The sequence below is a fragment of the Pristiophorus japonicus genome, chromosome 9, assembly GCF_044704955.1.
Source record: "Pristiophorus japonicus isolate sPriJap1 chromosome 9, sPriJap1.hap1, whole genome shotgun sequence".
NCBI lineage: Eukaryota > Metazoa > Chordata > Chondrichthyes > Pristiophoridae > Pristiophorus > Pristiophorus japonicus.
In genome coordinates, this window is record NC_091985.1 from 50,558,982 (window position 1) to 50,585,798 (window position 26,817).

Below are 26,817 nucleotides of genomic sequence, written 5' to 3' on the forward strand. Positions count from 1 at the left end.
TAGTAAAAAGATATGTCCTAACCGGTGACTGGGCAGAGGATCGCGATGCCTGCCCTAGGAGTTAAAATCCTGTCACAGGTGCATGCATGAGCTATCACTACAAGCAGACTGCCTGATGTGGGGCAGCCGAGTAGTCATGCCTCTGCGAGGCAGAGAGGCATTTGTCCGGGAGCTCCACCGCGAGCACCCGGGGATCATTTTCATGAAGTCCATAGCCAGATCCCACGTCTGGTGGCCTGGTATTGACGCGGACTTGGAGCTCTGCGTCCGAAGATGCACCATTTGTGCCCAACTCAGCAATGCCCCCAGGGAGGCTCCAGTGAGCCCCTGGCCTACCAAACCGTGGTCGCGGGTGCACGTAGACTATGCGGGCCCAATCATGGGCAAAATGTTCTTCGTAATTGTCGATGCATTTTCAAAGTGGACTGAATGCACCATTTTAAACTCGAGCACAACCTCCACCACTGTGGAGAGCCTCGCAACCATGTTTGCAATGCACGGAATCCCTGACATATTGGTCAGTGCTTCACCAGCGCAGAATTCCAAGACTTTATAATTGACCATGGCATAAATCACGTCAAGACGACACTGTTCAAGCCGGCCTCCAACGGCCAGGTGGAGAGAGCAATACAAATTATTAAACAAGGCATGCTTAAAATCCAAGGTCCCACGCTGCAGGATCGCCTGTCGCGACTGCTGCTGGCATTCAGATCTTGTCCGCACTCACTGACTGGGATCCCCCCCCGCGCAACTGTTGATGAAAAGGACTTTAAAAACAAGGCTCATTAATCCTCCCAGACATGCACGAAATCGGATGGCAAAGCACCGTAAGCTGACTGAATACCATGACAGAAATTCGAGGGGGCGATGCAATGAGATAGGGGACAAAGTGTTTGTACTAAACTATGGCAGGGGTCCCAAATGGCTTGCAGGGACAATAACGGGCAAGGAAGGAAACAGGCTACTGGTAGTACAAATGGACAATGGCAAAACCTGCCGGAGGCATGTAGACCAAGTCAAAAGCAGATTTACCAACAAAACTGTGGAACCAGAGGCAGACTACAATGTGGAACTCGCACCACTCCTGGTACACACAGCCCAGGCGAGTCAACAACAATCTCACCAATCGAAACAGACAGCCCAGGCGAGATACCAGCAACCACACCCAAAGTAAAACAGACATCAAGGCAAACAACTGAACCACAACTCAGACGCTCCACGCGAGAGCGTAGACCACCTGAGAGACTGAACCTATAAAGACAATAAGACCTTGAGGGAGGGTGATGTCATGTATCTTACATTATTATATATAACTGTATCCTAACATGCTATACATGACTGTAATAAGATATGACCTGTAACCACCAGCATACCGTACCACCAGGGGTGCACTTGCAAGAGACAGGTATATTAGGACAGGTCTCAGGCAAGTGCAGCATTCCAGACCTGTGAAATAAAGGTGCAGGTCCATAGTGACCTTGACTTCACTACATGCCTCGTGTGAATCTGTACTGAGGGGACAGGACTTTACAGAGGCTATTTGATGAGCACCCAGGCCCTGCAATTCATCGGAGTTGCGTTCATTCCTGGGACTGTTGAACTATTTCGGGAACTTTCTGCCGAACTTGAGCACGTTGTTGGAGCCACTACATATGCTCCTGCATAAGGGTTACGATTGGTCTTGGGGGGAACTGTCAGGAACGGGCTTTTAATCGGGCGTGAAACCTACTTTGTTCAAACAAGTTGTTGACCCTGTACGACCCCTGTAAACGTTTAGTTCTGACATGTGATGCATCGTCCTATGGGGTTGGTTACGTGTTGCAGCAGGTTAATGCTGAGGGTCAGTTACAAACTGTGGCTTATGCCTCCAGGTCGCGCTCTCAAGCAGAACGGGGATATTGGATGGTTGAGAAGGAAGCGCTTGCATGTGTCTATGGTAAAAAAAAATGCATCAGTACCTCTTCGGTCGGAAGTTTGAATTAGAGATGGACCACAAGGCACTCACATTCATGTTGAGAGACAGCAAGGCTGTCAATGCCAACGCATCAGCTCGCATACGGTGGTGGGCTCTCATGCTAGCTGCTTATGACTATTCCATCCGGCCCGGCACTGAAAACTGCGCTGACACGCTCAGCAGGCTCCCACTGGCCACCACCGAGGGGGCAGCTGAGCAAAGCAAATCATGGCTGTCGATGCCTTTGACAGTGTGCAGGCTCCCCCATCACAGCCCGACAGATCAAAATCTGGACAAACAGAGATCCCCTCCTATCCTTGATTAAGAAATGTGTCCTGACTGGGGATTGGGCGCCCGCGCACAGAGCATGCCCTGAGGAGGTCAGACCGCTCCACAGGCGGATGGATGAGCTCTCCATCCAAGCCAACTGCCTACCATGGGGCCGCCGGGTAGTCATGCCCCAGAAGGGCAGAGAGGCATTCATCAGGGAACTCCACAACGAGCACCTAGGCATGGTGATGATGAAGGCCATTGCCCGGTCACACGTTTGGTGGCCTGGAATTGATTCGGACCTGGAACACTGTGTTCGCAGGTGCACGACCTGTGTCCAGCTGGGTAATGCCCCCAGGGAGGCCCCGCTCAGCCCGTGGCCCTGGCCCACCAAGCCATGGTTACGCATTCACGTTGACTACACGGGCCTGTTCATGGGGAAGATGCTCCTCATTGTAGTAGATGCGTACTCGAAATGGATCGAGTGCATCATCCTGAATTCATGCACGTCATCCACCAACGTGGAAAGCCTACGTGCGATCTTTGCAACCCATGGCTTGCCGGACATCCTGGTTAGTGATAATGGCCCGTGTTTCACGAGCTATGAATTCCGTGAGTTTATGTCGGGCAATGGCATCAACCACGTCAGGACTGCGCCGTTCAAGCTGGCCTCCAATGGGCAGGCGGAACTGGCAGTCCAAATCATTAAGCATGGTATACTCAGGATTCAAGGACCCTCCCTACAATGCCGCCTATCGTGCCTCCTGCTGGCCTATAGATCCCGCCCGTACTCGCTCACAGGGGTCCCACCCGCAGAGCTACTCATGAAACGGACACTCAAAACTCGGTTGTCCCTCATCCACCCAGTCCTGACCGACATAGTTGAGGGCAAGCGCAAGTCACAAAATGAGTACTATGACCGTAATTCAAGAGGGAGATGTTCAGAAATAAATGATCCTGTATTCGTCCTCAATCACGCCATGGGGCCCAAATGGCTTGAGGGTACTGTAATTGGCAAAGAGGGGAATAGGGCCATTGTGGTAAAACTCAGCAATGGCCAGATATGCCGTAACACACAATTATATAAACACGAGTACTGAACACAAGCAAGCTTCAGTCAGTCACCCCCAGGGACCAAGTGAAAAAAAAAGGTTCAGCATGGACACGAAGGAACCTGAAGAAGACCATGAGATGGAGCTCACACTACCGCCAGCAAACGTGCAACAAGAGCAATCAGAAGAATGCACAGTCCCTGAGGTCAGGCCGGAATCACCACAGGTGATAAACACTCACGTCAGTGTCCAACAACCAGAGCCCCAAATGCGGCGCTCCACGAGGGAGCGTAGACCACCTGAAATACTAAACCTATGATCCCAGTAAGACTTTGGGGGGGAGCGGGGAAGGTGATGTCATGTTTGTAACTACAATGTAACATCACTGTATTACTGTATTCACTTAACTCAGATGCACACCTTGACCACAGTGGGTGAACTTGTGGGAGACACTCCTTACCAGATCTCACAGGTATATAAAGGGAGGTCCCACGCAGGGTCATCACTTCTCGAGTCTTGTAATAAAGAGTTATGGTAACAGAGTGGCCTTGTCCCTGGAATGTGTCTCGTGTGGTTTCATGCTGCAGAGTAAGGACTTTACAGAGATGCTCGACTAAGGAGCGGAAAGCCCCAGATCATCTCGCCCTGTAAATAAGTGTACAAGTAACTTTGGTGGGGGTGGGAGGGGGGAGGGAGTGGTGTTATGTATGCAACACCTTGTAACCAGCATTCTACTGCCACCAGAGGGCGCATCTGTTGGTGTCCCGAGGGATCCCAGCATCCCTTGGGAGCACTGCTTATAAGCAGGCCTCCCATGCTGTGCCAGCACTCTGGACTCAGAATAACAGACTAAGGTCACACTTACTCAAGTCTACAGTACTCAGTCACATTGCTTTATTTGAGACATAACACCCTTGATCAGTTCTGGGTCTGGATGGGCCGGCTGTAGGCTGCACCACCTCAATCTGAGTGGTGGCAGTCTGGGCAATGGCCAGTGACATGTGCAAAGGTGGAGTGGCAGTGGTGGGCTCAGGAATGCGATCATCCTGAAAGAAGACAGTAGGTTCCTGCTTCACTGACTCAGTGCCACTCCCCCAGGGCAGCACCTCAGCATCCCCACCAATCTGGTGGAGCACATGTGGCATCCAGCTGAGACTGGATGCCAACAATCATTGACTGCATGACAGCAGTCAGACCATGCATGGCATTAAGCTGAGATTGCAAGAGAACAGTCTGAGACTTCATGCCAGCTGAGACTTCACTGAGTGCATCACAGTACCAAGACATTGTATGGCATCAACTGGAGACTGCATGAGTCTGCATTGTAGCACTAAGACATTGAGTTGCTTCTGCCTGTGTTGCAACGGAAGCTGCCACGTCGCCCATGACATGTGTCATGCGGTCTGGATCCATAAGGTTTCTCCGAGAGTCCACCATCGTCTGCAGACTGGCAATGATGGGCTCTATGATGCACACATTCAGCTCCAGTGATACCCAGATCGAGTTTTATTTCTTCTCTGTTGCTGCTGCGGCAGAGTATGGACATCAATCCAGAAATTTGCAGACTCATCCCGGTGTAAGCTTGGCTGGACACTCGGTGCAGAGGGTCATGGGTTTGCCTCCACATGTGCAAGGACACAAAAGTGTAGATGGAGACGGAAGAAAACAAAACATCCGGTATATCCTCCATCAGATCATGACCATCACGGACCAGAGTCTGGACAAAGCACAAGCAAAGAACACAGGAGTATAAAGAGCTGGAGCATGCCACTACAGCTTCCAGCATGAGCTGCTCCAAGTGTGCGCCGACTTTGAGGTAGGCGACTGGGTGACGTCATCAAGGCCCAGGTCGCCAGTTAGAGCGTGGGCTGCAACATTGGCTGGGCCCAGGCACAGCGGAGGAGCGGGAAGGTCATAGCGGAGGTGCCGAAAATGAGGGTATGAAGTCCAGAAGAGCCGAGGGCCCAGGGGCAGCACGGGCCAGTCCACACTGCGCTATGTGTGCACACTAGGTCCGTGGAGCAGAGTAGGTCTCCAGTCGTCCTGGTTTACCCTTGCCACTAGATAAAGGCCTAGATTTGTCAAGCCCATGTGGTGGCTGATGTGCAATGGTCACCACACGGTAAAAAAATCCACGTTCAGGCATCTTCCACCCCTCGAATATCGGGTCCTTCATTGAAACATTTATGAATTCATCCCTTTTGGTGCGGAAGCAAGTCATCCTCGTTCGAGGGACCGCCTATGACATGACATGACGATGCACGCAGAGCTCTCTACAATGCTGGAGACGGACTCCTCCATGCTCTGTACCAATGCCGAGAGGCTCTCGAGCAACCTGGCTATTGCACCTATGATGTCAGGTGTACATCATCATAGGCAGTCCCTCGGTATCGAGGAAGACTTGCTTCCACTCTTAAAATGAGTATTGTACAGTTCAATACGAGAACCACAGTCTCTGTCACAGGTGGGACAGATAGTCGTTGAGGGCACGAGTGGGTGGGACTAGTTTGTCGCACGCTCTTTCCACTGCCTGCGCTTAATTTTTGCACACTTTCGGTGACGAGACTCGAGGTGCTCAGCGTCTTCCTGGATGCGCTTCCTCCACTTAGGGCAGTCTTTGGCCAGGGTCTCCCAGGTGTCAGTGGGGATGTTGCACTTTATCAGGGAGGCTTTGAGGGGGTCCTTGTAATGTTTACGCTGCCCACCTTTGGTTCGTTTGACATGAAGGAGTTCAGAGTAGAACGCTTGCTTTGGGAGTCTCGTGTCTGGTATGCAAACTATGTGGTCTGCCCAGCGGAGCTGATCAAGTGTGGTCAGTGCTTCGATGCTGGGGACGTTGGCCTGGTCAAGGACGCTAATGTTGGTGTGTCTTTCCTCCCAGGGGATTTGTAGGATCTTGCAGAGACATCGTTGGTGGTATTTCTCCTGCGACTTGGTGTCCACTGTACATGGTCCATGTTTCTGAGCTATACAGGAGGGCAGGTATTACTACAGCCCTGTAGACTATGAGCTTGGTGGCAGTTTTGAGGGACTGGTCTTCAAACACTTTTTTCCTTAGGCGGCCGAAGGCTGCACTGGTGCACTGGAGGCAGTGTTGGATCTCGTCGTCAATGCCTGCTCTTGTTGATAGGAGGCTCCAGAGATATGGGAAGTGGTCCACGTTGTCCAGGGCCATGCCGTGGATCTTGATGACTAGGGGACAGTGTTGTGTGGTAAGGACAGGCTGGTGGAAGACCTTTGTCTTGCTAATGTTTAGCATAAGGCCCATGCTTTCGTAAGCCTCAGTAAATACGTTGACTATGTCCTGGAGTTCAGCCTCTGTATGCGCGCAGACACAGGCGTCGTCCGCGTACTGTAGCTCAACGACAGAGGTTGGGGTGGTCTTGGACTTGCCTGGAGACGGCAAAGCTACATGGCCATCATCATCATCATCCTAGATGGTCCCTCGATTCGAGGATGACTTGCTTCCACACCAAAAAAAGGGATGAGTTCACAGGTGTTTCAATTAAGGACCTAATATTCCAGGTCCCGAAATACATGTTGGAGGGTGGAAGATGCCTGTGTGTGGATTTCTTTTAACGTGTGGTGGCCATTGCACACCAGCCAGCATACAGGCTTGACAGAGCTAGGTCTTGGTCCAGTGGCAAGGATTAACCAAGACAATTGGAGACCAGCTCTGCTGCACAGACCTAGTGCGCACACATATTGCAGTGTGGGCTGACTCGTGCTGCCCTTGTGCCCTCGCCTCATGCCTCTCCTGGGCCCCGATCATGTCGCTCCACGATCACTCGCAGCTCCTGCGCCCCAACCTCGCCACTCCTGCTGTACTTGCCCACGCTCCAATCAACGACCTGGACTTTGGTGACATCCAATCCAGTCGCCCTCTTCACAGCTGTCGCTCTCCAGCACACACTGTACCTTGAAGTGGTATGCTCCTTTGAAGGCCCCGACCTGCTGATGGTCCTTGCAGGTTGGGGCTGCTGCGCTGAATGCTGGATCAGGCTGCACGCTACTCCTTTGAAGGCCCCAACCTTTGTGTGAATGCCTCTCCCATCGAGGTCCTCATCGGAGTCCTGTGGAGCAAAAGTCGCGCGTGAACCCGCCCTCCGGGGAGGTGGCTCTCATAGTTCTCTTTCCCCTTGGCCTTGCTGCAGCCCGCTAGGCCCCGATGCATCACCCAGTGCAGTCCCCTCTACTAGCCTAAACTCTAAGGAATGCGTAATGCCAGTATCTGAGCTGGTGCCTGTGAGTGAGAGAAACAATGACACAGTGCTCAGCTCCTCCTCCTCCTCCTCTTCCTCCTCCTCTTCCTCCTCTTCCTCCTCCTCTCCCTCCACAATGTCTTAGGGAGCTCAGGTGCAGGATGGATAGTTTCTGCCTGGTTATCTGAAAGCATAAATGGCATAAGACTCGCATGAAGGTGAGGGCAGTGAGGCGGGAATGGAGCAAGGAATGCAGACAGTATCTGGAAAGTGATAAAGCCTTCTGGTGTGGGGGTAGGGAAGTGGTATGAGAAAAGGAGAGGTGATAAATATATCGTTGTTGTGCCAAGCAGGGTCGACGTTTCTGCTGCCACGGTGCCCACCACATGCAAGTCAATGAGCCCCAGCACTCGCTCCTAAATGTCAGAGAGGGGCTGAATTTCAGGATCCTGTTCTCCAGTCCTCTGCTGCTCCTGTCTGTTATGTGCCATCTTGGCCTGCAAAAGAAAGGAACTCATGTGAGTAAGAGTCCAGCTATGTATGTGGAAGATATGCCTGCCGTGGTTGAATAGCTGTGAATGCAGGCAAGGCGTGAGATGAGGATGTGAGTGTGAGTAGTTGCAGATGCTTGGTGGTTGAGTGGTGTGGAAGTGGTGGTTTGCACAGTGTGTACAGACAGAGGTTGAGAGGCTGGTATGGAGGAGGTGTGGAAGTTTGTACTCACCTTCACCACCTAACATAGATCATTGAATTTTTTGTGGCACTGGGTGAGGCTTCTCTGCACCACAGTGCTGGCCAACACCTCCTGGGCCACTTCTTGCCACAAGCTGCAGAAAACCTGTGGTGATTGCCTCCTTCTCGATGCAGGGAACAGGTACTCCCTTCTGGTCTCAAGTGCCCCCATGCATGCCTCCAGAACCACATTGTTGAATCTTGCAGCCCTCTCCCTTGAATGGGGAATACCAGCAGCCATTTCACAAGCTTCCTCAGCTCCACAGATGAGTGCTGAAAATGAGCAACAGTAGGTTCAAATGACCTCCCCTTTAAGCCAGATGGAGCTGGAGCCAAGGATTGAAGGCTGATTGTTGAATGGAACACAGCTGAAATTGGGTAAGTGGCTGTAAATAGGGCCCCTGCAGCACCCAGTTAAGGCCATTAGTGCCTCAATTACCACCCCCTTTGCTCCTGGGGTGAAAACATCCAATTTTCCACAATTTGGCAAGGCATCTCGCTGAGCGCTAAATTTTCTCAAAGTAAAAAATTACCGGCCCAAACGGACGCTACCGAATTTCCCCCCTTAATGACATAAAAGCGTACAAAAATGAAGGATAGGAAAAAAAACAGCTGGCCTAAAATCTACAAATTGGTCCTGAGGCCTGGGACCATCGTGAGCGAGGATCATGGGGGCAGAACAGGATTGCGAAAGTATGGGAGGATTAGGAAGTTGGTTGCGGAATGTGGGAACACTGGTAGGGTGATGATGATGTTTGGGAGTATAGAGAAGGGGGATATCAGTGTCTAGTAGAATGGGATGGCAAGGTGTGGTAGAATTGAAGTGGGGGAGGGGTTCTTGGGGTGTGTGAGCACTGGAAGGGTTCTTTTGGTGCAGTATCTAGATGGAGGTATTGGCATGTAGGAGCATTGGGGAGCGAGGTGTTACTGTCATGAAACGTAAAATGTATTACCTGGTTCACTGATTTACAATGAACGAATAAGTCAAGTTCAATTTTTACTGCATGATTTTCTGGGATTTTTACTGGTGCTTTTTGGCATTAAATTCCATGATTCTATCTTTTTTTCTGTGAAAACTATATATCAGTGTCTTTACTTATCTCTTATATACTAACCTTTTATTTGTTACGGTTTTTTAAGTGTAGATGGTAGCAAGGTTGCAGATAGGTAACTGGCAATTAACAGTATTGGGGGATCGGGGGAGGGGATACGTCTTGGGCTTTGGTATTACAAGGGGATGATGCTGGAGCTTGGTGCTATCTGGAAGATCCTGGAGCTTGGCTTTAGATGTATTTCTAAGATTTGGAAGCTTGGGAAGTATCAGTAATTTGGCATTGCCTCAGTAAGTCAACCTGGGGTTTGGCAGAATTCATTACATTTTCTCACACATATTTGTATAAATAAATTACTCTTAACTTCTCATTCACTTAGGAACAATTTTAACCTGATGACCATAAAAATCAACATAACAGAAGAGAAACATAAAATGTCAGATTTAAAAAAATGAATACAACCAGCTCATTGAGCGAAGTGACCGGGGCCCAGGAGAGGCGTGAATCTGGGGCCCAGAAGAGGCGAGGGCCCAGGGGCAGCACGGGCCAGCCCACACAGCGATATGTGTGCGCACTCGGTCTGTGCAGCAGAGCTAGTCTCCAATTAGTCTTGGGTAATCCTTGCCACTGGACCAAGACCTGGCTCTGTCAAGCCCGTGTGGTGGCTGGTGTGCAACGGCCACCACACGTTAAAAAAATCCAAGCACAGGCATCTTCCACCCTTCGCGATGTAGTTCGGGATCTGGAATATTAGGTCCTTCATTGAAACATCTGTGAACTCATTCCTTTTTGGCGTGGAAGCAAGTCATCCTCGCTTCGAGGGACTGCCTATGATGATGATCATCATAAAAATCATAGAAATTTACAGCACGGAAGGAGGCCATTTCGGCCCATCGTGTCCATGTCGGCCAACCAAGAGCTATCCAGCCTAATCGCACTTTGCAGCTCTTGGTCCGTAGCCCCGTAAGTTACGGCATTTTAAGTGCACATCCAAGTAATTTTTAAATGTGGTGAGGCTTTCTGCCTTGCCCACCCTTTCAGGCAGTGAGTTACAAACCACCACCATCCTCTGGGTAAATACATTTGCCTCATATCTCCTCGATACCTCCCCCCAATTAGTTTAAATCTATTCCCCCTGCCAAGGGAAACAGGTCCTTCCTATTCACTGTTTCCTGGCCCCTTATAATGTTATACGCCTCAATCAGGTCGCCCCTCAGTTTCCTCTGTTCCAAAGAAAATAGACCCAGCAACATATGTTGACCAGATTAAAAATATATACACCAAAAATACACACAAATGAGAAATGTTTTTAAAATAATCAAAAAAATGCAACAAAAAATCTAATTATGATTTTGACCACTTGGTTTGAGATTCTGATTCCAAGTTAATATAATTTTTAAACAATATGGATTACAACATTGTTCCCCCAGTACACTCCATTCAGGACTCACTCTCCACTCCAACATAACTCCTCTAGCCAGCACTCCCAGCTTTCCACCCTTCAGTTAATTTCTTATTCATTCTCAGTTTTTACACGTTTTTGCAAAAATACTGGTCTATTGTGCCAAAAATTGGCAAGTAATTTTGAAATTCAAGTACGCCTTTCCACAATCTATTCAGGAATGTCAATATTGGCCTAGAAATCTCGGCCTCCTCGTGTCCGTACGGAGTGTGTACAGACCCAAGAAGGCATTGCAACAGCCGGTTCACAACGCACAATGCGCATGTGCTGAAAACCGTTTTTTCCAATCTGTCAAGCTCCAGTTTGATAGATCGTCCGTATCTCCACAGCCAGGACATTCACATAGGCAAGATTGCGATATTTACCCATATCTTGCCCAGCGGATGTCCTGAAAACTCTTGAGCCTGGTAAAAGCAGACACACAGCCTACTTTTACAGGCATAAGAGTTTTAAAACATACAAAAACATAGTAAAATAAAATGTAAAAAACACATTTTATTGTTAAAAACCCTGCCCACCAAGATAATTTCCACACCGTAAAGCTTAAGTAATAAAACATAGATTTTCAAATGCCCACCGTAATTAAAAAAACTTTTTTAAAAAATCAGAAAAATATATATTTTTTATAAGACATTAATAACTTTAATTGAAATTAAACTTAAATATGTGGTGTATTTTTTCTATTTTTTATTTTTGGTATTGGGATGTTTCTCTAAATCATAATAATGAGAACTCCTACTTACGGAGTTCCCATTATTATGAATGAGAAAATACTGTACCTGAATTGGCTGCCCAGAGCCACGTGACTCCAGCTCCAACGTACGGATGTCTCGACGTGCTCGTGCTCCGATGCACAGTGAGTGGAGGCCTCAGAACCGGGATCTCTGGTGGGCGCAGCAGGAAAAGGTAAGTGTGGATCTTTTTTACCTTTTTCTGTCAATTGCCCGCGGGAAGACCTCGACCGGAATTTCTAGGCCAATACTTCGTATATCGTTATTGTAAATCTGACAGCATGTGCACTCGTTTGAAAATCTATGTTTTATTACTTAAGCTTTACTTTGCGGAAAACAAGCTTATTATTCAAAATAGTAATTTGATTTTGAGAGAGTTTTCAATGTAACTGCAGAAAAAAAGCAAGAAAATTTAGGTGAGTTGATGGTCTGAATATTTTCCAGGTGCCATTTGAACTATTGGGCCATTTTGTACTTAGAGACTGCTTTTTAAATGATGTGATGAATCCAATGAATATGCAGTTTTTTTTTAGCCAATTAGATAAGATATTTAATTTTTTTATAGGAATTCAGCGGGAGATAAATCACATCGTTAAGTTGAATATGGTAGCTGTGGTCATTGAGCCCATTTACATGTCCAGCAATACGGATTTGAAATCAGATGAACCCCATGAATTTAAATCTTTGTTGAAAACAGCTAAACATAATGGTATGTATTTTTCTTATGTACATTCAATGCTAATGTTATATATCTGTCGAGCCCTTTCTGATTTGTCATTTTTCATTAGTGTCTGACACCTTTTTGTGTTGTAGATATTAAGATGGTCATCGATCTTACTCCAAATCCTGAAGGACATGAACAGCATATTTGGTCTGACATTAATTTTAATGATCATCAAATGCTGGATGAAATATTGGTAAAAAAAAAAGTTCACTTTTTAATTAAATTATGATGTTAGATATAATTTATAACAAAAACAAACTTTGTCCAAATGATTCTTGAAACTTCTCCAGTCAAAATTCCGCTTCTGGTTCAGTACGGGTGTGGATGGAATCTTGGTCAGACTGAGTACAGTTAACTTAGCGAAAGATTCGGTAAGAGCTACTTTGTAATAATTATGTTTCTCCTAATACAGAATATTTAAGTTTTTTTGTCTTCTGAATTTTTTAAACTAGAATATTTAAGTTTTCTTATATCATGTGTTTTTTTAATGAAGTTTTCATGTGATATTGTTAACTGTGAGTTAGAGCATATGCTGTTGTAATTTTTGTTTTGTACAAAAAGTTTACACGCTGTCTCAGGACATGGTTTGATACAAAGTAAGGCCCCTATTTTGCCCAGCACTCGGCGCCCAGTGATTTTTCTGCCATTCAAGGTCAGTTAAAAGTTTCTCCAGTGTTGGGGCGCCAGTGCTGACTACCAGTGCCAGAATGTTTGGCGCCATACATTCTGGTGCTGGTGTACATTAAAAGCAGTTTACGTGCTCCTTCTGGCCATGAGGCCACTTTCCCCAATAAAGTTTTTTATTGAAACCAAACACAGACACGTGAAACACCGTTGGAAAAAGCCTTACCTACACTTTTAAAAATCGGCGCTGGCCCGCTCCTAACCCCGGCTGAAGGCCCTCCCTGGCTATTTTCTATCAATTTAATGCACTTTGAAAATAATTCAGCTAAAAGAAAATTTATATTTAATGCTCCTCCTTCATTGAGAGAGCTGCAGGCAGGCCAATTAAACAGAAATCTTCAACACTCGCCTTTTCCATCGAAGTTCGAAGTGGCTAAAAATTTCAAAGATACTCCAAAAGTGCAATACTCCAATAAGAAGCCTTCTTATTGCAAACGACAGCCAAAATCAGCAAATCAACACGAGGCATCCTTCAAAAAACACCCTGGACAGCCTTTTCCAATTCTTCTACGCAGCCAACTCGACCTGCTGCTATCCCCGGCCGAAGGTCCTCCACACAACATGCATGCGCAGTGAGTTGGTCTTTTTTTTAACGCATGTGCAATTTATTTTAGGTGCACACTGTTAGCACCACCGCCCGAGATAGACTCGGGTAGCGCTGGCGCGACAGTCAGATTTCCTTTACCGGAAACTAGCGATTTTGTTTTTCGCCGTTGACGGTGCTCAAAGAAACGTGCGTACAGGTGAGAGCATCATAATTTTTGATTGGGTAAAATTGGGGCCTATATGCTGTAATATAGATTTAACAGCATTTGCAGGTAGATACAATGAAGGTCATATATAGTTATACAGGTTTACACATCACAGTGGAGATGATCAGTCATTCCTAGTCAAGGGGCTGGCTCTCTCCAGGAGTGGGGTGAAGTAGGCTGAAACAACAGTTCATCCTGTCCAGATTGAGTAGGGTGCTGGGACAGTTTCTTAATCTCCCAAGGAAGGGCCAATTATGAAGAGTGGGGTGTATAGGAGTCTTGTCTGCATGAAGAGACCTATATTTCCCTGTGTTTTCCCAGCTCTTTGTTCAACCTATGAATAATCTTGCTGTCAGGAACTAAATTCACAACCTGCTGAAAAGATTATAGTCCATGCTGGAAACAATGTCCTAGGGGGAGTGTTTGCTTGTGCTGTTGGGGAGGAGTTAAACTAATATGGCAGGGGGATGGGAACCAATGCAGGGAGAAAGAGGGAGACAAAAATGAGGCAAAAGCAAAAGACAGAAAGGAGATGAGGAAAAGTGGAGGGCAGAGAAACCCAAGGCAAAGAACAAAAAGGGCCACTGTACAGCAAAATTCTAAAAGGACAAAGGGTGTTAAAAAAACAAGCCTGAAGGCTTTGTGTCTTAATGCAAGGAATATCCGCAATAAGGTGGATGAATTAACTGTGCAAATAGATGTTAACAAATATGATGTGATTGGGATTACGGAGACGTGGCTCCAGGATGATCAGGGCTGGGAACTCAACATCCAGGGGTATTCAACATTCAGGAAGGATAGAATAAAAGGAAAAGAAGGTGGGGTAGCATTGCTGGTTAAAGAGGAGATTAATGCAATAGTTAGGAAAGACATTAGCTTGGATGATGTGGAATCTATATGGGTAGATTGCAGAACACCAAAGGGCAAAAAATGTTAGTAGGAGTTGTGTACAGACCTCCAAACAGTAGTAGTGATGTTGGGGAGGGTATCAAACAGGAAATTAGGGGTGCATGCAATAAAGGTGCAGCAGTTATAATGGGTGACTTTAATATGCACATAGATTGGGTGAGCCAAACTGGAAGCAATACGGTGGAGGAGGATTTCCTGGAGTGCATAAGGGATGGTTTTCTAGACCAATATGTCGAGAAACCAACTAGGGGGGAGGCCATCTTAGACTGGGTGTTGTGTAATGAGAGAGGATTAATTAGCAATCTCATTGTGCGAGGCCCCTTGGGGAAGAGTGACCATAATATGGTGGAATTCTGCATTAGGATGGAGAATGAAACAGTTAATTCAGAGACCATGGTCCAGAACTTAAAGAAGGGTAACTTTGAAGGTATGAGGCGGGAATTGGCTAGGATAGATTGGCGAATGATACTTAAGGGGTTGACTGTGGATGGGCAATGGCAGACATTTAGAGACCGCATGGATGAATTACAACAATTGTACATTCCTGTCTGGCGTAAAAATAAAAAAGGGAAGGTGGCTCAACCGTGGCTATCTAGGGAAATCAGGGATAGTATTAAAGCCAAGGAAGTGGCATACAAATTGGCCAGAAATAGCAGCGAACCCGGGGACTGGGAGAAATTTAGAACTCAGCAGAGGAGGACAAATGGTATGATTAGGGCAGGGAAAATGGAGTACGAGAAGAAGCTTGCAGGGAACATTAAGGCGGATTGCAAAAGTTTCTATAGGTATGTAAAGAGAAAAAGGTTAGTAAAGACAAACGTAGGTCCCCTGCAGTCAGAATCAGGGGAAGTCATAACGGGGAACAAAGAAATGGCAGACCAATTGAACAAGTACTTTGGTTCGGTATTCACTAAGGAGGACACCAACAACCTTCCGGATATAAAAGGAGTCAGAGGGTCTAAGAAGGAGGAGGAACTGAGGGAAATCTTTATTAGTCAGGAAATTGTGTTGGGGAAATTGATGGGATTGAAGGCCGATAAATCTCCAGGGCCTGATGGACTGCATCCCAGAGTACTTAAGGAGGTGGCCTTGAAAATAGCGGATGCATTGACAGTCATTTTCCAACATTCCATTGACTCTGGATCAGTTCCTATGGAGTGGAGGGTAGCCAATGTAACCCCACTTTTTAAAAAAGGAGGGAGAGAGAAAACACGGAATTATAGACCGGTCAGCCTGACCTCAGTAGTGGGTAAAATGATGGAATCAATTATTAAGGATGTCATAGCAGTGCATTTGGAAAATGGTGACATGATAGGTCCAAGTCAGCATGGATTTGTGAAAGGGAAATCATGCTTGACAAACCTTCTGGAATTTTTTGAGGATGTTTCCAGTAAAGTGGACAAGGGAGAACCAGTTGATGTGGTATATTTGGACTTTCAGAAGGCTTTCGACAAGGTCCCACACAAGAGATTAATGTGCAAAGTTAAAGCACATGGGATTGGGGGTAGTGTGCTGACGTGGATTGAGAACTGGTTGTCAGACAGGAAGCAAAGAGTAGGAGTAAATGGGTACTTTTCAGAATGGCAGGCAGTGACTAGTGGGGTACCGCAAGGTTCTGTGCTGGGGCCCCAGCTGTTTACATTGTACATTAATGATTTAGACGAGGGGATTAAATGTAGTATCTCCAAATTTGCGGATGACACTAAGTTGAGTGGCAGTGTGAGCTGCGAGGAGGATGCTATGAGGCTGCAGAGTGACTTGGATAGGTTAGGTGAGTGGGCAAATGCATGGCAGATGAAGTATAATGTGGATAAATGTGAGGTTATCCACTTTGGTGGTAAAAACAGAGAGACAGACTATTATCTGAATGGTGACAGATTAGGAAAAGGGGAGGTGCAACGAGACCTGGGTGTCATGGTACATCAGTCATTGAAGGTTGGCATGCAGGTACAGCAGGCGGTTAAGAAAGCAAATGGCATGTTGGCCTTCATAGCGAGGGGATTTGAGTACAGGGGCAGGGAGGTGTTGCTACAGTTGTACAGGGCCTTGGTGAGGCCACACCTGGAGTATTGTGTACAGTTTTGGTCTCCTAACTTGAGGAAGGACATTTTTGCTATTGAGGGAGTGCAGCGAAGATTCACCAGACTGATTCCCGGGATGGTGGGTCTGACCTATCAAGAAAGACTGGATCAACTGGGCTTGTATTCACTGGAGTTCATAGAAACGTTTAAAATTCTGACGGGTTTAGACAGGTTAGATGCAGGAAGAATGTTCCCGATGTTGGGGAAGTCCAGAACCAGGGGTCACAGTCTAAGGATAAGGGGTAAGCCATTTAGGACCGAGATGAGGAGAAACTTCTTCACCCAGAGAGTGGTGAACCTGTGGCATTCTCTACCACAGAAAGTAGTTGAGGCCAATTCACTAAATATATTCAAAAGGGAGTTAGATGAAGTCCTTACTACTCGGGGGATCAAGGGCTATGGCGAGAAAGCAGGAATGGGGTACTGAAGTTGCATGTTCAGCCATGAACTCATTGAATGGCGGTGCAGGCTAGAAGGGCTGAATGGCCTACTCCTGCACCTATATTCTATGTTTCTATGTAGAAAGCAAAACAGCCCGCAGATACTGACCAGATGCTATTCTATAACAGCAGTAAATGCTACAAGCCAGGGATCAGCCAGTAAATTCCTAACATATATCCTATGCTAACAGATATAGAGCAGAACCAATTCATCAACCTAAAATTAGGCAGCCAAACTATGAATGATCCCATTAATAAAAAAAACAAAGACTGCCAAGAATTATGCCTTCTTCCACATCTTTGAATTGTAGATTTCACAGAAGAAACTGGAGTGGTTTGTAGCTGACTTCCAACTTTCCATCTCACACAGGAAAACTTGCAGACCCTGAAATTTAAAAATCTATTACAGGTCTGCTATCCAGTAAAACTCAGGGGCCAGATGGATTTCCTGCTGAATCATATGCTATTTTATAATGACAGAGGCAGCTGGGACTTTTAATGCTCTGAGATGTTGTGACCATAGAACCACGGCAGAATTTTGCCCCTACCTTGGAATTTCTCATCTTTTATTTGCATTCCTTTGCAATAGTATTGGAGCCACTTCCTGGTGTGCTAGTTTCAACAGAAGCCCAGATTTTCTGATTTTGGTGCAGTTTACACTGGAATTGCTGTGGCGGTGTTAGACAGAAACAAGGTACACTTGCTGTTGATTACCTGCTGGGTAGGTGAACTATGTAATGTGTGAAATTAACACAATAGTGGCAAGGATACTGCTTAAAATAAGGTGTAAATATTAAACAAATTACCTAGCTGCAACTTAACACCTAGCTATTTCACCTGCCAAAATGAAACATCAGATGAGATAACTGGGAACCAAATTTTAATTTGATTTTATGTCGAAAGTTTAATTTGTTTAATTTGCCGGTATTAGTGCCCCCCCCCCCACCCTTTTAGCCAGGGGGTACTTGTATAATTTCTGTTTTTTGTGCCCTTAAACCCCCCACCCCCCAGAAAAAAGGGGCACTGGAAAAAAAAATGATTTTGGAGTGTGACTTTCCTTGCAGGGGGCATTTGTTTAAAGTGCACAATTAAAATAGTTGAGATAATTGGGTGTTAAATGGCAGCCAATATTGTAAAGAACTGACCAGCACAGTTGGAACTCTTGGCCCCTTGACCACTGCTGCGTTGTCTGATTGTTTGTCTGACATCCAGTCTTTGATGAGTCTTAACTTCCTCTAGCTCAATATTGGGAACACCTTAATCACCCACATTATGTCCCTTGCCACTAATACCATCCCTCTCCCTGAGCATTAGATCCTATGGCCTAGAAATTCAGTCGTCCCTGAAAACAGATGCAGGGATAGCAATGCGATGGCAACCCGTGCCTTTTCAGAGGACTGCAGGCAGCACATGAACTTTGTACTGCCTGTTCATTTCCATGATTGTGGCATTGCTGAGTGGATGAATGCTCAGCAGGGGCTCAAGTTTGTGCGAGGCTAGCACCAATTAAAGCTAGCCTGCACTACTTAAAGGGGAGGTGCATTCTGTCTGCAGCAGATCATTGAACTGGCTCAGGAAGACAGTGGAAAAATCAATTCATGATTGCACAACAGGGAAGAGAGCATGCATCAAGGTTCTCCAATGCAGTGCTGGATGCCTTGGTGCAGGAGATCATTAGGAGGAGAGCAGTCTATTTCCACAGGAGACCAAGAGACCATCCAGGTAACAGAGTAAAGTACAATGGGAGCAGTTAGCCTCTGTTGTGAATGCCAGCAGTTTAGCCCCGAGGAGATAGACGCAGCGCAGGAAGAGGTTTAATGACCTCCCACAAGTGGTCACAGTCAGTGAATTCATCTTCAAATGCCATATCCCACAAAGTACACACTAGCCTCACACATTGCACAATTCACCACACTTCTATCACTCACCTACCAACAATATCAATCACGACTCATACCTCACATTCACATGCTCTATCTCACCTGCGCACACCTGCAAGCCTCATACCCACAACTCACAGCTTGCACACACTGTCAGCAATTTAATCATGACAGGCACATCATCCAAAAAACTTGCACCACACTCACTGACACACGACCCATTCTTTTGCAGGAAAAGGTGACTCATAACCAGCACCAACAGAAGCTAACCATCGGGGGACAGACTCGCCTGCATCACCTCACGCCTGTGGAGAGGATGAGGCTGGCCGTTCTTGGGAAGGACATGGCTGAGCCCATGGCCAGCGGTGGGGCTGAAAGAGTACAAAATGCTGTTATCCTCATACATTATCCTCCTTCTCACATTTCACTTCCTCCTAATCCCACAATATCTTCAGAAGCTGCACAGGGTTTAAGTATGCACCTCTTGCATTCCACCTCCGTCCCCTCACCACAAGCCTATCCTTGTGCCTTTCACATTTCAGATACCCAAGAAGTGCAACCAGCCAGTGGTTGTCGAAGAAAAGGGACAGGAGAGTGAAGAAGAAGAAACACCGTCACTTGATCTGATACTCACAGACAGCAGCTCAGATACTGGCACTAAACGGAGTTTAGAGGGTAGCTTAGAGGTGTGACCTGTACATGGTGAGTCACTACGCACGAGTGGGCTGCAGCCAGGGGGGAGAAAGGATAGCGCAGGTGCCAGTTCCTCGGAGGGCGAGGTCACATACTAGTTCTGCTGCAGAGGACTCAGATAAAGGAGTTCAATGTGGCGGCCTACAGAAGAAGGCGGATGGGTATGCACAATAAAATGCTTGATGTATTGGCAGGCCTGCCATAAAGCCTGAGTGCAATGACAAAGAGCATGGAGTCTAGCACCAACCTTTGACAGGACGTTGTGCAGAGTTTCGAGCCCATCCAGCATGGAAGGGGTGGGCAGATCCATCTCAGACTGCTCCCATTGTGGCTGGGTTTACCACTGTGGAAAGGGCTTGCAGGGGGTCACTTCATTCCAGCAATCTGACCTCCAACAGATGGCTAGAAGTGCTGAGGCGCTGCCCCAGGGGAGTGGCAGTGGCTCTGTGGAGGACGAACCTGCTGTCTTCTCTCAGGATGATAGCATTCGTCCTCCCACCACTGCCATTCCACCAGTGCCCTTGCTGTTGCCTATCAGATAGCCAGCCCAGACTGTTGCCACCTATGACAAGTTGGCACATCAAGGCCCAGAGGTGCTCGAGGTCATCCTGCAAGACCATCTGCAGTCTTCCCCACTGAAAGTCAGCAGCCTTCCATCAGCCATATTGCAGCCACTGGGATGACTAGAACAGGTAAAGTAATCCAGAGCACCCAAACAACTGGCACATCGTCAATCAATCTCATATTCGCAGCCACCAGCTCAGATACTGGCAATGCATGTAATTTAGAGGGTAGCATAGAGACTGGATCTGCATGTGGTGAGTCTTAAGAACTTAAGAATTAGGAGCAGAAGTAGGCCATTTGGCCCCTCAAGCCTACTCTGCCATTCAATGAGATTAAGGCTGATCTTCTACCTCAACTCCACTTTCCAGCTCTATCCCGATATCCCTTGATTCCCTTAATATTCAAAAATCTATCGATCTCTGACTTGAATATACTCATAAACTGAGCCTCCACAGCCCTCCTCATCTCAGTCCTAAATGGCCGACCCCTTATTCTGAGACTGTGACCCCTGGTGCTAAAATCCTCAGCCAGAGGAAACATCATCCCTGCATCTACCCTATCAAGCCCTGTAAGAATTTTGTAAATTTCAATGAGATCACCTCTCATTCTTCTAAACTCTAGAGAATATTGGCCTAGTCTACTCAATCACTCCTCAGAGGACAATCCCCCCCATCCCAGCAATCAGTACAATAAACCTTTGTTGCACTCCCTCAATGGCAAGTATATCCTTCCTTAGGTAAGGAAACCAAAACTGTACACAATACTCTAGGTGTGTTCTCATTAGGGCCCTATATAATTACAGTAAGACGTCTTTACTCATACTCAAATCCTCTTGTAATACAGGCCAACATACCATTTGCTTTCTTAATTTGCTTGCTGTACCTGCATGTTAACTTTCAGTGATTCATATACAAGGACACCCAGGTCCCTCTGAACCTCAACACTTCCCAATCTCTCACCATTCTATGCTACCCTCTAAATACTCTGCTTTCACATTTCTCCACATATTCCATTTGCCATGTTATTGACTTAGCCTGTCTATATCCTCTTGAAGTCTCTTTGCATCCTCCTCACAACTTACATTCCCACCTAGCTTTGTATCATAAGCAAACTTGGATATATTACATCCAAATCATTGATAGAGATTGTGAATAGCTTGGGCCAAAGCACTGATTCTTGCAGCACCCCACTAGTTACAGCCTGCCAACCTGCAAATTACCCATTTATTCCTACTCTCTATTTTCTGTCCGTTAACCAATCCTCAATCAATGCTACTATATTACCCCCAACCCATCAATATTCAATAACCTCTTGTGTAGCACTTTATTGAATGCCTTCTGAAAATCCAAATACACCACATCCACTGGTCTCCTTATTTTTTCTGCTAGTTACAACAACAAAAAACTCTTAACAGATTTGTCAAACATAATTTCCCTTTCATAAATCCGTGTTGACTCTGCCCAATCCTATTCTTTTCTACTTGCCCAGCTACCATATCCTTCATAATAGATTCTAGTATTTTCCCTACTACTGATGTCAGGCTAACGATCACATGGAAGAACTTCAGCAATTGTACATCCCTGTCTGGAGTAAAAATAAAACGGGGAAGGTGGCTCAACCGTGGCTAACAAGGGAAATTAAGGATAGTGTTAAATCCAAGGAAGAGGCATATAAATTGGCCAGAAAAAGCAACAAACCTGAGGACTGGGAGAAATTTAGAATTCAGCAGAGGAGGACAAAGGGTTTAATTAAGAGGGGGAAAATAGAGTACGAGAAGAAGCTTGCCAGGAACATAAAAACTGACTGCAAAAGCTTCTATAGATATGTGAAGAAAAAAAGATTAGTGAAGACAAACGTAGATCCCTTGCAGTCGGATTCAGGTGAATTTATAATGGGGAACAAAGAAATGGCAGACCAATTGAACAAATACTTTGGTTCTGTCTTCACGAAGGAAGACACAAGTAACCTTCCGGAAGTACTAGGAGACCGAGTGTCTAGTGAGAAGGAGGATCTGAAGGATATCCTTGATACGTCCTTACTACACAGTATAAATGCACAAGAGGCCCATGCTTGAGAGAAGGTCAGTCTGTGACCTGTCCTTTATTCCTTAGCACTCAAGTGATGAAGGTGGGTGGAGCTTCCCCTTTTATACCTGAAGGTCCAGGTTAGGAGTGTCTCCCACCTAGTGGTCAGTGTTCTCACGGTGTACAACTTAGGTCAGTTTAGACGTGGGTTACAATGCTGGTTGAATACATGACATCACCTCCCCCCCAAAGTCTTATTGGGATCACAGGTTGAGTCTCACTAGTGGTTTACGCTCCCTTGTAGAGCGCCTGAGTTGGGGCTCCGGTTGTTGGGTGCTGACCTGAGTGTCTGCTGTTTGCAGTGCCTCAGGCCTGTCCGGACTGCCCACAGTGACTGAGCTCTCCTCCCTTTGGTTCCGATGTTCGGTCACCTGTGGTGGAGTGAACTCTATATCGTGTTCTTCCTCTGCTTCTTCTATGGGGTTGCTGAACCTCCTTTTTGTTTGATCCACATGTTTGCGGCAGATTTGATCATTGGTAAGTTTAACTACCAGAATCCTATTTCCCTCTTTGGCAACCACAGTGCCTGCGAGCCATTTGGGCCCTGCAGCGTAGTTGAGGACAAAAACAGGATCATTTACATCAATACATCGCGCCCTCGCATTCCTGTCATGGTAGTGATATTGTGACTGGCGCCTGCTTTCGACAATTTCTTTCATGGTGGGGTGTATAAGGGATAATCGGGTTTTGAGCGTCCTTTTCATTAGTAGCTCTGCGGGTGGAACCCGTGTGAGCGAGTGTGGTCGAGATCTATAGGCCAACAGGAGGCGTGATAAGCGGGTTTGTAGGGAATCCCCTTGGAATCTGAGCATCCCCTGTTTGATTATCTGCACTGCTCGTTCTACCTGGCCGTTTGAGGCCGGCTTGAACGGTGACGTTCTAACATGGTTAATTCCATTGCCTGCCATGAAGTCCTGGAATTCAGTGCTTGTGAAGCACGGGCCATTGTCGCTGACCAAGATGTCCGGTAGACCGTGGGCGGTGAACATTGCCCATAGACTTTCTACCGTGGCAGAGGATGTGCTTGATTTTAAAATGTCACACTTGATCCATTTGGAGTAGGCGTCTACTACAACCAAAAACATTTTCCCCATGAAAGGACCTGCGTAGTCCACATGGATGCGTGACCAAGGCTTGGCGGGCCATGGCCAGGGGCTGACGGGGGCTTCCCTGGGCGCATGGCTCAGCTGGGCACACGTGTTGCACCTGCGAACACAAAGTTCCAGATCTGCGTCTATCCCTGGCCATCAAACGTGTGACCTGGCAATTGCCTTCATCGTGACAATGCCCGGGTGCCCATTGTGGAGTTCTCTGATGAACACCTCTCTGCCCATCTGGGGCATGACTACGCGGTTTCCCCATAGTAGGCAATCAGCCTAAATCGAGAGTTCATCCTTGCGCCTGTGAAATGGTTTAAATTTCTCAGGGTATGCCCTGTACGTGGCTGCCCAGTCCCCATTCAGGACACATTTCTTGACTAGAGACAATAGCGGGTCTCTATTTGTCCAGACTTTAATCTGACGGGCTGCCACTGGTGAGCCTTCGCTTCCGAAAGCTTCAACAGCCATGACCATCTCAGCACCATGCTCGGTAGCCCCATCAGTGGTGGCTAGTGGGAGCCTGCTGAGTGCATCGGCGCAGTTTTCGGTGCCCGGTCTGTGCCGAATTGTGTAGTCATAGGCAGCTAACGTGAGTGCCCACCTCTGTATGCGGGCCGATGGATTTGCATTTATGGCCTTGTTGTCAGCCAAAAGGGACGTTAGGGGTTTGTGATCTGTCTCCAGCTCAAATTTCCTGCCAAACAGGTACTGGTGCATTTTCTTTACCGCATATACACATGCGAGCTCCTCCTTTTCTACCATCCCGTAGCCCCTTTCTGCCTGGGACAGACTCCTGGAGGCATAAGCTACCGGCTGTAACTGACCCTTGGCATTGACATGCTGCAACACACACCCGACACCATAGGACGACGCATCGCACGTTAACACAAGTTTCTTACATGGGTCATATAGCGTTAACAGATTGTTGGAACATAACAAATTGCGTGCTCTATTAAAAGCCCTTTCCTGGCTGTCCCCCCAGACCCATTCGCGACCTTTGCGTAGGAGCACGTGTAGCGGCTCTAGCAGTGTGCTCAATTTGGGAAGAAAGTTACCAAAATAGTTCAGGAGCCCCAGGAACGAACGCAGCTCCGTCGTGTTACGGGGTCTGGGTGCTCTCTGGATCGCTTCCGTCTTGGATGCAGTAGGGCTGATCCCGTCTGCTGCTACCCTCATCCCCAGGAATTCTACCTCTGGAGCTAGGAAGACGCACTTCGCCTTTTTCAGTCGCAGACCTACCCGATCCAGTCTGCGTAGCACCTCCTCCAGGTTGCGGAGGTGTTCTTCAGTATCGTAACCCGTAATGAGGATGTCGTCCTGAAAAACCACCGTCCCTGGAATCGACTTGAGGAGGCTTTCCATATTTCGTTGGAAGATCGCGGCGGCCGAGCGAATCGCGAACGGACATCTGTTGTACTCAAACAACCCCTTGTGTGTCGTGATGGTGGTCAGCTTCTTCGACTCACTCGCCAGCTCCTGGGTCATGTAAGCTGAGGTCAGGTCCAATTTTGAAAAAAATTTGCCACCGGATATCGTCGCAAAGAGGTCCTCCGCTCTCAGTAGCGGGTACTGGTCTTGGAGTGACACCCTATTGATGGTGGCCTTGTAATCGCCACATATCCTGATCGACCCATCCGCCTTGAGCACCGGCACAATCGGGCTTGCCCAGTCACTGAATTCGACTGGCGAGATGATGCCTTACCTCAACAGGCTGTCCAATTCGCCTTCTATCTTTGCCCGCATCACGTACGGCACCGCTCTGGTCTTGTGGTGTACTGGTCTGGCGTCCGGGTTCATGTGAATCACTTCCTTGGCCCCCATGAAAGTGCCAATGCCGGGTTGAAATAATGAGTCAAATTTGTCCAGGACCTGTGAGCATGATACTCGCTCCACAGAGGAAATTGCATTGACATCGCCCCATTTCCAGTTCATGACAGCAAGCCAACTCCTCCCCAGTAGTGCGGGACCGTACCCTGGGACAATCCAGAGTGGCAACCTGTTCTCCGAATCTTTGTGGGTCACGACTACTGTGGCGCTGCCTAGCAGCGGAATGATCTGCTTTGTGTAAGTCCGTAGCTGTGCGTCAATCGGCGATAATTTTGGCCTCCTGGCCTTGGATGCCCACAACTTGTCGAACTGTTTGATACCCATCAGGGACTGGCTGGCACCCGTGTCTAACTCCATTGATACTGGGATGCCATTGAGGAGCACTTTCATCATTATCGGTGGCGTCCTGGTGTATGAACTGTATACGTGCTCCACATGAACTCACTGAACTTTATCTTCCAGTGATTTCCCCCAGTGTCCATTTCTGCAATTTCTGCAGGTATTTTGTTCATCTCTGCAAACTCCGGCTGAATGTATGCCTCCACGCCTCCAGCATGAGTTGCGGTTTGAAACAAAAGGTCCCTTGCCAGTCGATCATCCCTGACTGCCCCTGTTATTGTCCTTGAATGCACCACTAACAGGTGTTGATGGCCCTATTACTGGTCGCATTGTCCCTTGCAATGGTGTGAATCGCTGTTCAGCTTGTCATTGTCTCTGTCGAACTCCCCCTCTGGGTTCGACTATATGTTGGGGCATGCCTGACTGCCCTTGTCTGCCTGGAGAACTGTGTGCTGCTTTAACAATGTTGAATCTCTGTCCCAACCATTCCTTAACACAGTACCTCTCGTCTGTTCTGCTAGTGGCCATGCTCACGTGGTTTAAATCCCAGTTTCTTGTCGCCATTGATACGTCCTTACTACACAGTATAAATGCACAAGAGGCCCATGCTTGAGAGAAGGTCAGTCTGTGACCTGTCCTTTATTTCTTAGCACTCAAGTGATGAAGGTGGGTGGAGCTTCCCCTTTTATACCTGAAGGTCCAGGTTAGGAGTGTCTCCCACCTAGTGGTCAGTGTTCTCACGGTGTACAACTTAGGTCAGTTTATACATGGGCTACAATGCTGGTTGAATACATGACAGATATATTACATCCAAATCATTGATAGAGATTGTGAATAGCTTGGGCCAAAGCACTGATCCTTGCAGCACCCCACTAGTTACAGCCTGCCAACCTGAAAATGACTCATTTATTCCTACTCTCTATTTTCTGTCCGTTAACCAATCCTCAATCAATGCTACTATATTACAACCCATCAATATTCAATAACCTCTTGTGTAGCACTTTATTGAATGCCTTCTGAAAATCCAAATACACCACATCCACTGGCCTTCTTATTTTTTCTGCTAGTTACAACAACAAAAAACTCTTAACAGATTTGTCAAACATAATTTCCCTTTCATAAATCCGTGTTGACTCTGCCCAATTCTATTCTTTTCTACTTGCCCAGCTACCATATCCTTCATAATAGATTCTAGTATTTTCCCTACTACTGATGTCAGGCTAACGATCACATGGAAGAACTTCAGCAATTGTACATCCCTGTCTGGAGTAAAAATAAAACGGGG

At 47.0% G+C, this 26,817-nt stretch overlaps 1 protein-coding gene across 1 annotated transcript in view; it reads left to right on the top strand.

The window, feature by feature from the left end:
• The window catches only part of LOC139273046 (4F2 cell-surface antigen heavy chain-like), a 399,955-nt gene that overhangs the window by 62,171 nt on the left and 310,967 nt on the right, over positions 1 to 26,817 (top strand). The window contains exons 2-3 of the mRNA XM_070889347.1: positions 12,021 to 12,164; positions 12,269 to 12,372. Coding sequence (XP_070745448.1) covers positions 12,021 to 12,164; positions 12,269 to 12,372 — 248 coding nt within the window. The remainder of the gene's footprint in view (positions 1 to 12,020; positions 12,165 to 12,268; positions 12,373 to 26,817) is intronic.